General features: G+C 34.2%; 2 protein-coding genes across 7 annotated transcripts in view; one reads left to right on the top strand and one right to left on the bottom strand.

Annotated features, from left to right (window-relative positions):
• ChAT (Choline acetyltransferase) overlaps positions 1-15,000 on the top strand; it is a 256,104-nt gene that overhangs the window by 212,142 nt on the left and 28,962 nt on the right. For all 6 annotated transcript variants that reach the window (XM_067103847.1, XM_067103848.1, XM_067103843.1 and 3 more), the window contains 5 exons: positions 2,866-3,043; positions 4,582-4,762; positions 5,185-5,360; positions 12,629-12,730; positions 13,511-13,824. In XM_067103847.1, coding sequence (XP_066959948.1) covers positions 2,866-3,043; positions 4,582-4,762; positions 5,185-5,360; positions 12,629-12,730; positions 13,511-13,824 — 951 coding nt within the window. The remainder of the gene's footprint in view (positions 1-2,865; positions 3,044-4,581; positions 4,763-5,184; positions 5,361-12,628; positions 12,731-13,510; positions 13,825-15,000) is intronic.
• LOC136838603 (opsin, ultraviolet-sensitive-like) overlaps positions 1-15,000 on the bottom strand; it is a 223,600-nt gene that overhangs the window by 1,920 nt on the left and 206,680 nt on the right. The window lies entirely within an intron of this gene.

A 15,000-nucleotide genomic window follows, 5' to 3' on the forward strand; every position in this document is an offset into this window, starting at 1 on the left:
TGGATAAGGAAAGCTCTGGCAAGACTTCAAACAAAAATGAGGTAAACTTTATTAGTTTCTGTGTAAATAATTTGACGACTGGAGATACTCTTTTTCCAACAAAAGGACATTTATAAATACACTTGGATATCTCCAGACAGCAGTCATAGAAACCAAGTAGATTTCACAGCCATTAATCGATAGACGGAAAGAACACACGAATATTAGGAGCTACAGAGAAGCAGATGTTGGCAGTGTCATCAATTTGTCATTGCCACATTAAAGTTGAAATTAGAAACACCCAACATAGAAGTTGACATTATCTAGGTTAATACAGTAAACCTTCTTGAAGAGGAACATTTCAAGACTTATGCAATTGAATGCTGAAAGATGTTAACAGATCAAGAAACCATATCTCAGGAGGAGCAGATAATGAATCAGGATTGGTTTAATTATAAGTACTAGGAAGAAGAGCTGCAACGAAAACCAGAGATATCAAATGGGAATTGTGATGTAATGCAAGACAGACAAAAGTAATGAGTATACAGACAAGTTCCAGACAGGAGATAAAGAAGGAAAAATAGAACATGCTAAGTACTTAATTCTAGATAGTAAAGTTATATGACAATCAAGAGGAGATAAGTAAGAACGTTTGGACAAACAGGCTGATGATGACATGAAATATCCATGGGTGAAAAGGAGGAAAATAACTGTCAATAAGAACCATGGGTCAATAATAACAGGGTAAAAAGACGTTTGGCGGAGCATTATTGGGAGGTCATGAGTAGAAGATACAAGAGGGACAATTTGATACTTATGCCAGAAACTTAAGAGGCCCTGAACGTATTTATGAATGAAATCAGTAGTGATGGAATCACTATTGAGACGATTTAAGCTATAAATTATATGATACATCCCATACTACCCAGACTGTTTTAAAAATATAGAAAGAAGAAAGAAAAGCTAGTGATTTGAAACAAAGCCTGATGACTGGGAATTGGAAGTCACAGCTACCGCACCAAAAAAAAAAAAAAAAAAGTGACTGAATGTGGTAGCGATACAGGTATTTCACTTACATCAGTTGTAATGAAAATAAGCTTATTTTCAAAAGGTTGAAGAAAATAAATAAAATAAAAATTTAGAGATGAACAAGCTGATTTTAGATAAGGCAGAAGTTGCACAGATCAACTATTTGGCATCAGTACATGGCATTTAAAAACCGTTTCTAATGGCTTTCGTTGATTATGAGATGGCAATTGAAAGTGGTCACAAACCAATATCATAGAAGGTCTGCAACAGCACGGTATTCTTGTCCTGTTAAATATGTAAAATAATTGAAATTATCCATGAATGGTGCAGATGCAAAGCTAATGTTGATGAGATCTTATAAAATGGATTTGCAGTAAACAGAGAGGTACTACAAAGGAATGCGATTTCACCTGTGTTGTTTACCCTTCTCTTAGATTTTATAATGAAATAAAGGGGTCAGAGATAGATGAGAAGGATTAGACTGGATTAACGATAGAAACTTTGACAGCAACAGAATATGCAGATGATACTGTTTTGTTCATCAAAATACCATAAGATTTAAAAAGCTTGCTTAATAGAATGCATTATACATTTGGAGAGAAGGGGTTCAAAATAATAAAAAAAAAACAAGTAATGAAGACAAAATGCATAAAGAAATGAAATAACATTAGATGGACAAAGCATTAATGGGGTTGAATCTTATAAATATTTAGGAACAAAGATACCGAGTATAGGTTTTTTTGAGTTGGAATTTAGTTAAATACTTAAAAAGACATCTCAAACAATGTGCAGGTTGAATAAGATTTGGAAATCAAATGGACTTGAAGTCTAATTTGTTCTGTCTCGCTAAATGGACAAATATCATGTTAAGACAATGCAACTTTATGTAAAAAATTTTGCCAATTTAAAAATAAAGCTTAAGGATAAAAAATACCATTCGGATGGCAGGGTAATGTTAGAAATGATGCCATAAGGGTAATTATGGAAGCTCCGTGTAGTTCAGGTTATAATGACGTAGACGGACACACCATCCTGAGAGAATAGTACAGGATAGTAGTGGCAGAGCTCCCGTGAGCGCCAGAAGTGTTCGAAGACCCAGACCTAACAGGATGGGAACTTTGAGAAGGAAGATGGAGATGAATGGAGATTTCTGGAAGACAAAACACTGGAAAGACAAGAATGGAGGAATTTCGAGAATCTCCTTGTGTCACGTGGCGTTGGAGGCGATGAAGATGATGACTTATTAACTTATTCAATATTTACTTATGAACATTAGCATCATAAATATATGAATGGAGAATGAATATACCTTCTGGTATGTTATGCCCTTAAGATGTGTGTGTGTTTCTTATGGTGATTTACTTCTTCGATGCAAACAAATAATTAAAACAAATACAAATCATTCATTAATTTTTAGATACGAATGTGCGTATTTTATATTTACACCATTTAGTTCTTTAAAATCAGGGTACATTTACAGACAAAAGATAAAATCCCCAAAGAATTAACAAAAGAAAACGTTACCCAAGCAAAAGCAGTGACACTGAAACAAAAGTAAGTCTCGCTCTAGGAAATTCATAATGTTCCAGGTGCCGTGTACTTTAGTTACAGTCAGTGGTAGATAATGATGTTTACAGTAATAATGATCACCACTAATTTTAATCAAATACTGTAATCCAAAGATTCGTAAATGAAATCATCACAGTTTACGACGCAGAATTTGTTCGTTATTTCTTTTAAATACGAGCACGATCCTAGGCTTGCCAGATATTTTATCTTGATGGAAAATACTGTAAGGGTTTTTCCTCTAAATACAACCTTCTATCCATGTAATTTAAGAGCTTATATTTATTGCAGGGGTGACCTCGATGTAGACCGATGCAGTGCGCGAGAGCGCTACCAGCCCATGTGCATGGCTCAGTACAATAGAGTGTTTACTTCCTATCGAAGACCTGCTATACCCAAGGACAAACTTGTATCGGTGGCAGAACATCAAAAGGACTCACAACATATCATGGTCATGTACAAGAATCATGTAAGGAGTTTCTGTTGACTTGGTATTTGTTATATATTCCATATCTGGTTTTCTATCAGTGCTTAGCTATCCGTCTTTAATTCACCCACATTTATGCTATTTAAATCATAAAACGATATCATGTCTTGCGTACTTTAAAGGGCGTTATGAGACGTAAAAGAACAGGTAAGTTTAGGGGTCCAAATTCACTGTTCCCTTTATAATATACTGTTAGTCACCTATTATAATAAACAAAGTATGAAGCTGAAGAGCATATACAAAATAAATCTCACGTATTTTGGTGTTAGTCTTAACAGCATAAATTTCATGAGCTTAAATTTAAACCAGAGATTTTCTAGTCACTCGGCATCTTAAACCAGGAGGTGGTGTGTATTGTACAGCTGAGTAATTGATCGGACATTTTTGCAGCGAGGATTGCGGTTTTAATCCTATTCGTAACTTCGTGTCGTTGGTGCATCAGCCAAATACGACTATTGCCAGAGACAGGCTCAGAATTAAGTCGTCTTCAAGCCTTTGTTCCCAAAAGTAGAGTTACTTGCAAAATAAAGGCCAAGAGGTTGTTTTTACTATGGTTCCCCCAAAACTATTTCTTAGGGTTTCTTCTATTTTTCACTCCGTTTTCTTTCGCGTTTGTATCGCTGACTCCTCTTAACTCATACTCTCTCTCTCTCTCTCTCTCTCTCTATGAATTTTCAGAACCATATCTAAAGTTCAGATAATTTTCGTTCATGCTTTCCACCCCAAATGCAGAATACTGAGTTATGAGGGAAAGGAGAATAACTACTATTACTACTGTACATATTTCCTTACCTAACTGTTTGATGTGTCGATATTCTCATAGAAAATGAGACATTTGTGAAGAAAATCCATATCTAATTCAAGTGAAACTTAAACTCTTGGGGTAGAGTTGCACAGTACTTGACGCAAAGACCCTAGAAATAAATTGCCCAGAGAGATGCAACTTACATTTAACCCCATCTCTCTAGGCAATCAGAAATAAGGAAAACCTGGAGTTCAAAATAATTTAAAACAGTTACGACCAGAATATGGTGCCGGAGACTTATCATTAAAGAAGTTGTAAAAGTAGAAAAATTAATCCATATGTTTCGTACGGGAATTTGCATATGTGAGTTAAAACAAACTGCTTTGGATAATGATTAACATATATGTGCTACGTTTTGACATTTAAAGCTACAAAGCATTATTGCAAACTAAAGCGTTCAGCAAATAAAATGATTTTGAATGGGTTGAAAGACCCCAAAATAGACGGGAGGAATAAGAAAAAAGAAAATTGAAAAAATCACTCGTCGTCAGTGAAATAAAGAAAATTACCAAAACAAGAACAAAACGAAGAGAGAGTTGACCAATACTGCACATCTTTCGCGCTTTAGGTTAAAACCCGCATGTCCTTTTCAAAGACAGATTATTAATTATAATAAAACTGAAGGAAGCCCAGCTAACCAAATGTGACAAGGTTTGAATGTGTGGCGTAACATATCTACGCTTCTCTTTATGATTCAATATTTACTTCTTTCCAGTTATATCGTGTGGAGGTCGCCGTCGAGGGAACACGGATGAACTTAAACCAAATTGTGGAACAACTCAAGGAAGTGATGAAAGAGGTTGATGAATATGAAGGTTCCGACCCACCACCAGTTGGGATCCTGACGGCTGACAACAGAAGGACGTGGGCACAGAGCAGGCAGCTCTTAGCAGGTGGTAAGTCTTGAGACGTTAGAAAATCACAGAGTCCCAAGGGTGTCAAAGAACGGAAATCGCCGAAAAGATAAAGATAATTATCTCTTTAAAGTGAGGTGCTCAAAGTCCATGAATAAGGTAACTCAGCCGCTACATTACATTAGTCATTGAATTTTATTGCTACTTATGATGTTTAGTGAATATAGCACTTTGTCTCCAATTTCATAAAACAAAAATCATCCAAATTAGTAATACTCTGCAATTACCTTCCACACTGGCACAAGCATGAAGGCTATCTTAGAGAAATTCTGGAGTCACCTTACAGGGTGAACAGGGTGAACAGTTGAAATGTATAAACTATAAAAAAAGTAAACCCATTTATAATATCTGTGTGGTTCATGTAGTTTGAATATGCAAACTACATAATTGTACTTTTCTTCTAGATCCTGAAAATCAAAAAACTCTTCATATCATCGAGACCAGTGTTTTGATTTTGTGCTTTGACGACCCTCTTCCATCTAAATTCAATCTGGCTACAAGGACAAGCCATCGAGCAAGTCTATCCAAAAGGTCAAGCAGTTTCACCATGAACAGTCAGTCTTCGGGAGGTAACGGGGAGGTCGGTGTAATGTTATCTTCTACTGGTAAAAAGTAAAATCAGTTACCTAAACTAATGTCATTTGAAAATCAGCTTTATGTCTGATAGTATAAGAAATAAGTTAATGGGATACCGATAGGAAAATTTTTAATATTAATATCTCTTATGAGTTTGCTAAAGCATCGGTTTACCTATGCGAGGTGACGGAAACATTTATGAGGGTAGTACCTCTGAATCAAACCACAGATCTTGCAAATACAGGTCTAGTATTCTACAAGAGAGATACACCACCCAATATATATACATGCATATATATATATATATATATATATATATATATATATATATATATATATATATATATATATATATATATATATACATGCATATATGATTATCCTCACTTTAACACGTGATTCGTTTATCAAACGTCATCACAAGTGAAAAAATGAGAGGCTGGATGTAGGTCTTGGCTGGTTTCACCTTCATTTCCAAGACATTGACAAAGTACTTATATATAGTGGTAGAAATCACAATATACCGTATATACTACAGAAACAGTACAGACGAACATACACAACCGTCTGAGACTACAAATCCACATTTGACAGTTGTCAATGATGGGTAAACTCTTTGAGGTTATTAGTAGTATAAATCACAATATATACTCAAGGGACAGTACCGACAAACATACAGACAGTTGGAGACTGCAAATCCACACCTGAAAGGTGTCAATGGGAGGGACGAAAAAACTTATTAGTGATAGTGACCACGTACTATGTTTACAAATATGATCATCCTTTTTCCACACATTTCTAGTACCTTCCTTAAAATTTACACATTTTACAAATTTCTTTTGAAATTATAAGATCAAGTTTATAAATGCCTTGGCTGATATTCATATTATAGCCATAGGTTACTTTCTTTTGTAAAGCTAGACTCAATGATGTTCCTTTCCAGTGCATTATTAGAATATTCCATCATTTCTGCCCCCTACCCAGTTGATTGTACGAATATTCTCACTGACATGTACAAAAATTAAGATATGCACAGATGAACATATCTTAATCATTTTTTATGCTGTTGATTTCTGATTCTCTGTTCCAGTTGTTTACATGGAACAGTTTGTCAGGAAGTTCTTATAAAATTGCTTTATTGTTCTTTGCGACATTAACACCAAGAATTACATGGAACTATATATACACCCCCTAGTATTGTCAGGAGAGTTCTTCATAAGTACGTGTTTCATTGCTTTATTGTTCTTAAATGCGACATTAACACCAAAATTCTTAAGAAGATAGAGGATATCTTTCATATTACTATTACATGGTAGTACAAGCAATTTTTTTGCTTTGGAAGGTTCTTTTTGTTTTGATACAATCTATATACATATAGGATTTTGTTACTTATGGATGCGTGACTCTTTTATACTAATATATATTACATCACAAACATCACTTAATATCGAAGTCACTGTAAAATGGGAACAAACTTAGAACCAAGGGAAATTATAATTGATAAGCGCATGTGCTCTGGCCAGGATTCACACCTGGCCCTTTGGCCTGGATAAGTAAGAGACATTCGACTTGACAATTCGGCTGTCATGAGAGATTTACATTGATATCGCCTCTCCTGCAAATATTCCTAATGAACTTAGGTTCTGTTCTTGGAATCAATTTCAATCCATGTCCATGAGGTCGCGGTTCAGGTTTGAAACCAGGCCAGGGCAGGTCCACTCAACAATCATAATTCTCCTTAGTTGCAAGTCATTCCCAAGGTATACTAATGTCAAAATCAAGATATTTGTGAGATATTTATATATATATATATATATATATATATATATATATATATATATATATATATATAAATATAAATATATAATTATATACTGTGTGTGTGTATATAAATTATCAAGCATTTAATATATATAATATACATAATATATATATATATATATATATATATATATATATATATATATATATATATATATATATATATACATATATGAACTTTTTGTGCTGTCGCTGATTCTCCCATGTTGTGGCTGACCTCTCTTACCATCCTCCTCTACACTATTCCCAAACGACCATTCAAAATACAATATTGTTATCTAACCATATAATATTCCATCTTTCTAGTTTCCATTTGTCCTCATAAATATTAAACCTGCCACATTCACTGTCGATTTTCTCTATTTACAGTTTTTTAAAATCTTTTCACCAGTCTCTACACCTTCTCTTATAATTAATAATTAATAAACTAATAAAATTAACCGGCAAGGGATACCAACCAATCTGCAAAAGGTAAAAACGTCGAGTACCCATGGAAACGAAAACAGCTACAAAGACGACTTCGACATAACAGCTTTGGTCGATATGACGGGGCACAGAGGCTAATTACTTGTTGAGTTTCGGTAGTTCCTGCTTGATTAAAAAATTCTAAAATCAACACGGAAGTGTTAGTTGGTGCTTGGGAAGTAACTCTAAAGCCTTTAAATGAAACTGTTGTTTTGCACCTTCTTGATGGCAGAGAGATAACTCCGTGAACTTTCACTACTATTTTAGTGGAGCCCAAGTAATTTTCGAGATTATATCTCATATCTGAGCATAGATCCCAACGTCGACAGATTTTTAAAAATAAATCTTATCATACAGACTTGGAAATTTTTCTAAGAAACGCTCTTAATGTCATTTTATTTTTTTGGTGCGGAAGGTATTTGATTTTTGGGCGATGTAATCTATCTACAAACTTATGGACCGTTATATAAAATCTTTTTCTGAAAATAGAAAGTCATTACGAAAGGATGTCCAGTCATGCAAAAGTAGAAAAACCTGAGAACCAGAGCAGTCATGGCAGCAATCATAATAATATGGAAACGAAAACTAAAACCTTTTCCTTTAAGGGTTTTATGTTTTCGATAATACTGTACTCATTTTTTAACTGACTTTTTACTCACATATTTTATGTTATTCCTTTAGATTTAAAAATAGGATGACTCCGGAAACGTCGGCCAGTAAAACAATGTTCTTCTGAGTATTCTTTATCCTTTCCCTTTTCTCTTTCCTTTTTTGTAAAAGAATTCAAGGCATAAGCTTATAATGAATCGTTGGAAAACTCTGCAAGAAACCTCCCAAACGTTAGCAGCATCTTACACCAATACTGAAGGTTCATCAGCAGCTCCTCAAACCCATTACGCACACTGCACCATTCACCTCAATCTATCACCCATTCGCGCACTTACTGGATATTCAGGCCTTACCTTCCTCAATATATCTTCCAGTTTATCTATTAAATACTGCTTATCTTTCTCTCTCTCCTCTAACACTTCCAAGTTATGAGCTTTTTCCACCGACATCCCGTCCTCAATTCTTTCCACGTAACCAAACCATATCAAAACACTGATCCCTCTTTTCGCTTAGGCAAACCATTTGGCAACCTCTACATATCTCATTACTACTCAGTCTATTGATTCCTCTTATACTTCACATAGTAAGCAAACAATAAATTCACCTTAACAGCTCTAACATATTATTAGTAAAGGAGAGTGTGCTTAATAATTCCTTCATACAATTTACACCTGTCTTCAACAGACATTACAAATCTCTTTGCAATCTTTTGTACACACCCTACTATAGCCATTGCTTTATATTTTCTGTGACTTACCTTTTCTTTCATCTTACCATCATCCACTAATTTTTTTTCTTTTTTTTTAATAAAAATCAACAAAGTTCATTCTTCCATCACACACATTAACATAGGCTGTCCAATCTTCCTGGTTTCCAATCACCTTAGTAACCGTATTCTTGCTCACATTTAGAAACAATTTCAAACTCATTCACTATTTTCTGCAAATCTTTTTCTCTCCAATTAGCACCGCATTGTTTGATGTCTGCATCAGCATCAGTAGTCATTCCCCTTACCTCTTGAAGCACATCTCCACAAAGATATTAAGAAGTCATGGATACTTAAGACATCTTAGTCTTTGACCCAATATTACACCAAAATCATATGCCATGGACCTTTAGAATTTCAATTTGATGCAAATGCTTACTGTTGAACAGATTGACATGAGTCCCATATAAGTTTCTTGACTAAATATCTTATTTGGTTTTCTTCATATTTTTGTTTTATTCTTTGTTTCTCTATTTGTTCTTCTTCACTAGGCTACTTTCCCTATTGGTGCTTCTGCATTTGTAGCATAATGCTTTTTCAACAAGGGTTGCAGTTTGGACACTAATAATAATAATAATAATAATAATAATGCTTAGTCACTCTTTTGCCTACATATCATAACACATCTTTTGCCATATCACAAAATCTTCCAACCACTCTATACATTTCCCATACCTTCCACATTGCCTCTCAGTCAGTGTTTTGAAAGATTTTTAGACACACGAAAGTTTTTTTTTTAGAACTTTAATTATGAGGTTTTTAGGCCTTAGTTATGAGATTTTCATGAAAAAATCATTAGATTCAGACATTCCCTTCCCTGAATAAAACCATTCTGTTTCGTTAATTTAATCCAAACCAACACAAAAATTGTCAGATTCACTAAATAAATAAATGATACTAAAAGTCTAAATATCTTCTATTCCCTTTACCCTTATACAAAGGAGCAATTGATCCTCTTATAAATTATAATAGAATATATACCCTTATCCAGACCATACATTATACACGTAGGTCAATCAAACTTTCATTAACAAACTACATCTCACTTATAATAATATCACCTCATACCATCTTACTATTCTTTAGCATCTTAACTGCTTTTCTTATGCCCACCCAATCGTCACTTTTCATAATTACTCTTTAACTTTTATTCGGCTCTACATTTTATTCTATCCTTCACATTTAGTAAATCTTGAAAATACTCACTCCATTGACCCAGGGATGCATTCACTACCAACAGCATCGCTCCATGAATTTGCATCTTTTATTCACAAAATCACTTGCTCACTGACTTTTCTCCCTGCCTTTCCTTCCAAGCAGAGCACCATATTTCCTCAAAAAGTTCCTGGCGATATTCACTCTTCTTCATTAATTACCCCCATTTTCCACTCACTTTTTTTCTTGACAGTCATATCTACATTCATGTAAACCTTTACATGATCTTCTCTTTTGTCATGCACTGGTACTTTTTTCTCATCAATAAACCTCAGCTTTACTTTCCTTATCATTTACTATTTATAGTCCTCTCTTTTTCCCCTGTTGACTCGATAACCCCACTTTAAAATTTTACTGACTCCTCACAAACTTTCACCCTTGAATCTTCAACCTTAACACAGTTGTGCTCTTTCACATATCCCAAGAGTCCTCATAACGCAACATGCACTATGATTCTTAGATGTTTACCTTTAAGCGAACCCATTCAAAATCAGCACTTGCCCTTTCAAACCATGCAGAGCAGGAGGATTGCTATTATTTTCTTTTCTTAGCAATTCGATAAGTTAAAACTCGTCTGCCCTTTTGGGGACAGTTCTTCCTACCGAGGGGTCCACTACCATTCACCAAACACCCCTATGCCTTTCAGTACTTTATATGTTCATCCCTAATCACTGGCAATTTCTAGGGCTCACACATACACGTATACATGCATACATATACACACACACACACATATATATATATATATATATATATATATATATATATATGTATATATATGTGTGTGTGTGTAATTGTAAACCACACACTATACATATATATATATATATATATATATATATATATATATATACACACATATATATATATATATATATCAAATGTTGTCAAATACATCACATTTTTAATATTCACAAACATTATGCTATAAATGTCATTTAATATCAAATTCATTCAACCTCGGAATCAAAACTTTAAGGGAATCTGTTTAAGTAATAAGCGATCCTTCACCAGGTGGACTCGAACCACCAAATGGTAGGGGAACGACGTTTCATTGAAGCTAATACGTTAGCTTCAACGAAAAGTCGTCGTTCCCCAACCATTCGTGATTCCAGTGCACCTGGTGACGGATGGCTTATCACTCAAAAAAATCCCCTTTCGGTGTTTATTCTGAGGTTGACTGAATCTGATATCAAACGACATTTGTAGCTTAACTTTTTTGAATACATATCTATGCAGCAGAATGAAAACAGAGAGAAAGAGAGAAGACATGTGGATGCAATAGGGAGGGAATTATCTAATGTAAGAATCATATTTTGGTCTGACGAAATTGTTGAACTATAAAACCTAATACTTGAAGCCTGAAACGAACTGTGAAGACGACAAGCTGACAAAATTTCGTGGAATATTAACTAATAATCCTGGATATAATTTAAGATCATGATAATCAAACTGGAAGATGGTCGATTTTCCAGCAAAAACCACACTCCCCAGAAAAGTTGACCGCTGCCACGGGATAGTTCAGTTGCCATGCAAGCCCGGCCTTCACATTCTGATTTAGGCCATTCAAACTTTAAACATTACAGAAACTTATTTCACAGAATACTGAAAAGAAAATTAAACTAATCCCATGAAAAGGTGGTGGATGTTGAACAAAGATTCCACAGGAATTAGCTAATTCTATATTTTTTTACTTTACTATTCTCATGTCACACCGTCATTCTTATTGTATTAACGTGCAAGCAAAGATCCTTAATTTCCATTTGAAACAGTCAACAATCAATAAGTAATCACCCTACAATTTCTAACGCGAATTAAACTAAGGACCCTAAGCGGAAAATTTGTGAAACCTCAAAAAGCCTAAAAATATATGTTGATAAGCCAGCATGTTATTATTTAAAATTTTCTTGCTGCTGCAAAATTTTTTTAATAAATGTGTTACTGAGATGAAAAAATTATTTTGTATGCATAAATTTCAATGTTTTTTGAAATGGTAAAATGTTATTAGGATTCATAATAGATTATTACAACAATTATTATTTTTATAATGTTTTTTAAATGGTAAAATGTTATTAGTATTCAAAATAGATTATTACAACAATTATAATTTTTATCATTTTGTAATGCAAATATATTCGTAAGGAACGAGCCGAAAGGCCGTGAATTTGCCTTGAAAGCTCCCAGAGGATGAAAGGTCCAAATTCGGTATTAGAAGAGATGCAAAGAAAGGTGTGATATACTGTAGCTATATATGATCAACAATAAAATAAAAAAACATTTATCATTGAGCACATGGAAATACAGAAACTAGGATTATGAGGTGTAGTTACAAATTCTAACCACTTGAGAACTTTTCAGTCTGGTTGTAATAATACCCTTAATGACTAAAACTTCAGGAGCTGACAGTTCGAGACGAGGTCAACGCAGGTCACCAGATGATCCACGGTGGTGGCTTTAATCATAATAGTGCCAACAGGTGGTTCGACAAGACCGTCCAGGTAAATAATGATTAAGATTTTTTAAAACATTTACGTCATCAATAAGTGCATTTTGCTTAAAAGAGACCATGTTCATAGACTCAAGGTAATGCTACTCTGATATTTACTTGTTTGACGGTTTGCAAAGAAGGTATGTATTGTAGTTCAAGTATTTGTTATTGAATCTGAATTTTCATTGTTGTTATAAGTGACTGAGTAGAAATACAACATAATTCCTTAAAATTACATGTATTTGCGCCAAGCTGATGGTGTATTACTAAGAAATCTCACGTTAGCCTTTAGCCTAATCATATTTTTAGAGACACTACGTTAAGTTTAAATTCCACATAATTCTAACCTAGAGATCCTTAACTCATCACTTTCAGTATCTTAGGAATTTTATTTTTCGAAGATATCGTTCTTAATAATTAAATTTCCTTGGATAAGATCATTTCCCTTTGAATTAAAGTATATCTAAATTGAATATCCGAGAAAAAGCTTTTGCGTAGGTAAACTTCAAGTGGAAAAATACATATAGTCCTCCCAATTCATACCACATCCCTATAATATCCCGATTTCATTTCAAATATAATCGTAATAGTAAAGTCTGGCCTATAAATGTATTTCTCTGACAAAGAATAGAACAAAACTTTGCCTGTCCTTATTTCTTTGAAAAATATCGACTGAATATATTTAAGAAATCTATTCGACTGTTTACCTCAATGTTTTAGTTTTAAATAGCCATTAATGGCCTGTAGTCATATGCCTGAATTTCGAATAACAAGTTTTTTTATGTTAAAGTTCGTTGTCACGAGCGATGGGTGGTGTGGCTTGTGCTACGAGCATTCTTGCGCAGAGGGAATTGTTGTCATTCAGTTGGTCGAGCAGGTTCTGCAAGCCATTGCCGCAGATGCCCAGCATCCTGCTCCAGGAGAAAACGAGGAAGTGAACCCTCCTCAAGAGGAGAGTGGTATCTCAGATATAGAGGATGCTACAGGCAACAACACTGGGTTCCCAGCTCCCGAAGAAGCTGCACCTAATCCCACAAAGTTAGGGTGGAAAGTTACCCCTGTTATCTACAGGCGTATACAGGAGGCAGCTGACCATGTTGATAGGTAAGATCTAGTCTGTGATAATGTTTCGTATTCCTGGTCATACAAGTAACCATGAATGATGACAAATTTTAATGGAAGTAAAATCTAATTTGTATTTATAAAGCAATCATTTTATTGAAACTTGAGAGAAAATCTTACCAAAACCCCAGTCAACAGTATCAGCACCTTTTTTTCCTGTTATAGATTTTTTTTTTTTTTTGAGAAAGAAAATAACTCGAGGTTTCGAAGAAATAACTCTACCAGCTCACCCAGATGTGAATGGGTTCAAGCAGCTGCATTAATGATTATTAATAAAGCTGATGGAAGAAAAGAAAAAGTTGATTCGTCTAGGTGGATTTTGGTGGGTTGAGAGAAGATATAATTCACAAAATAAGTATTGCAAGTGAGGCAGTAAGGTATGTGCAAAATATATTGAAGGAAAGAGGATGGTGTATGGCAGCCAAAGTTGGAAAATATAAAGATATTTTTGAGTCAACTCTGCTTTGTGGAAATGAAGTATGGATATTAAATGTAGATAAATGAGGACCAGGGAATTTATGATGAACTGTTTGCATATGTGAAATATGAAGAATCGGAGGAATGATGAATACGTTGAAGATGGGTTATGATTTTAATTTACTGAAATAGTAATCCACTATGCCCCAAATCTGAAGAACACACAATGGAAAGTTTCTGTTCCTTTACAAGAAGACACTAGCCCATAAATAGCATGACATGAGAAATTAACAGAAAGATATTCATGCCAGTCTTGTGTTGTAAAAATGACCAAATGGGTCTCAGCCATTACAGAAATATTACCTTACAGTTTTGAATGTGCTTGATGTAAAGAAAGAATGACACCTGGAGATATAAAAGATTATTAGCTAACTGAGGCAAAGTAAATATAAAAAACAGTAATTTTAGATAAAGGGATACACTTAAAATTTTATAAAACACTATATTTTCTACTAAGAAATAAAAGAAATTAAAACAAGACTAATATTTGTGGAAAACAGACTGTGGAATTAATCGGTATCAAATTGTGAACTGTAATATTCGAATAGAAATCAGTTAATCAAGAGTATATTCAAATATTCAAATACCAAGCAGCACTGAGGGGAAAAGATGCTTGAAGGCCACAAAAAATCACGCATACACCAAGTGAATACATGATTTTCATAACAAAAGCATGACTTC

Source organism: Macrobrachium rosenbergii, chromosome 5, assembly GCF_040412425.1.
Source record: "Macrobrachium rosenbergii isolate ZJJX-2024 chromosome 5, ASM4041242v1, whole genome shotgun sequence".
NCBI lineage: Eukaryota > Metazoa > Arthropoda > Malacostraca > Decapoda > Palaemonidae > Macrobrachium > Macrobrachium rosenbergii.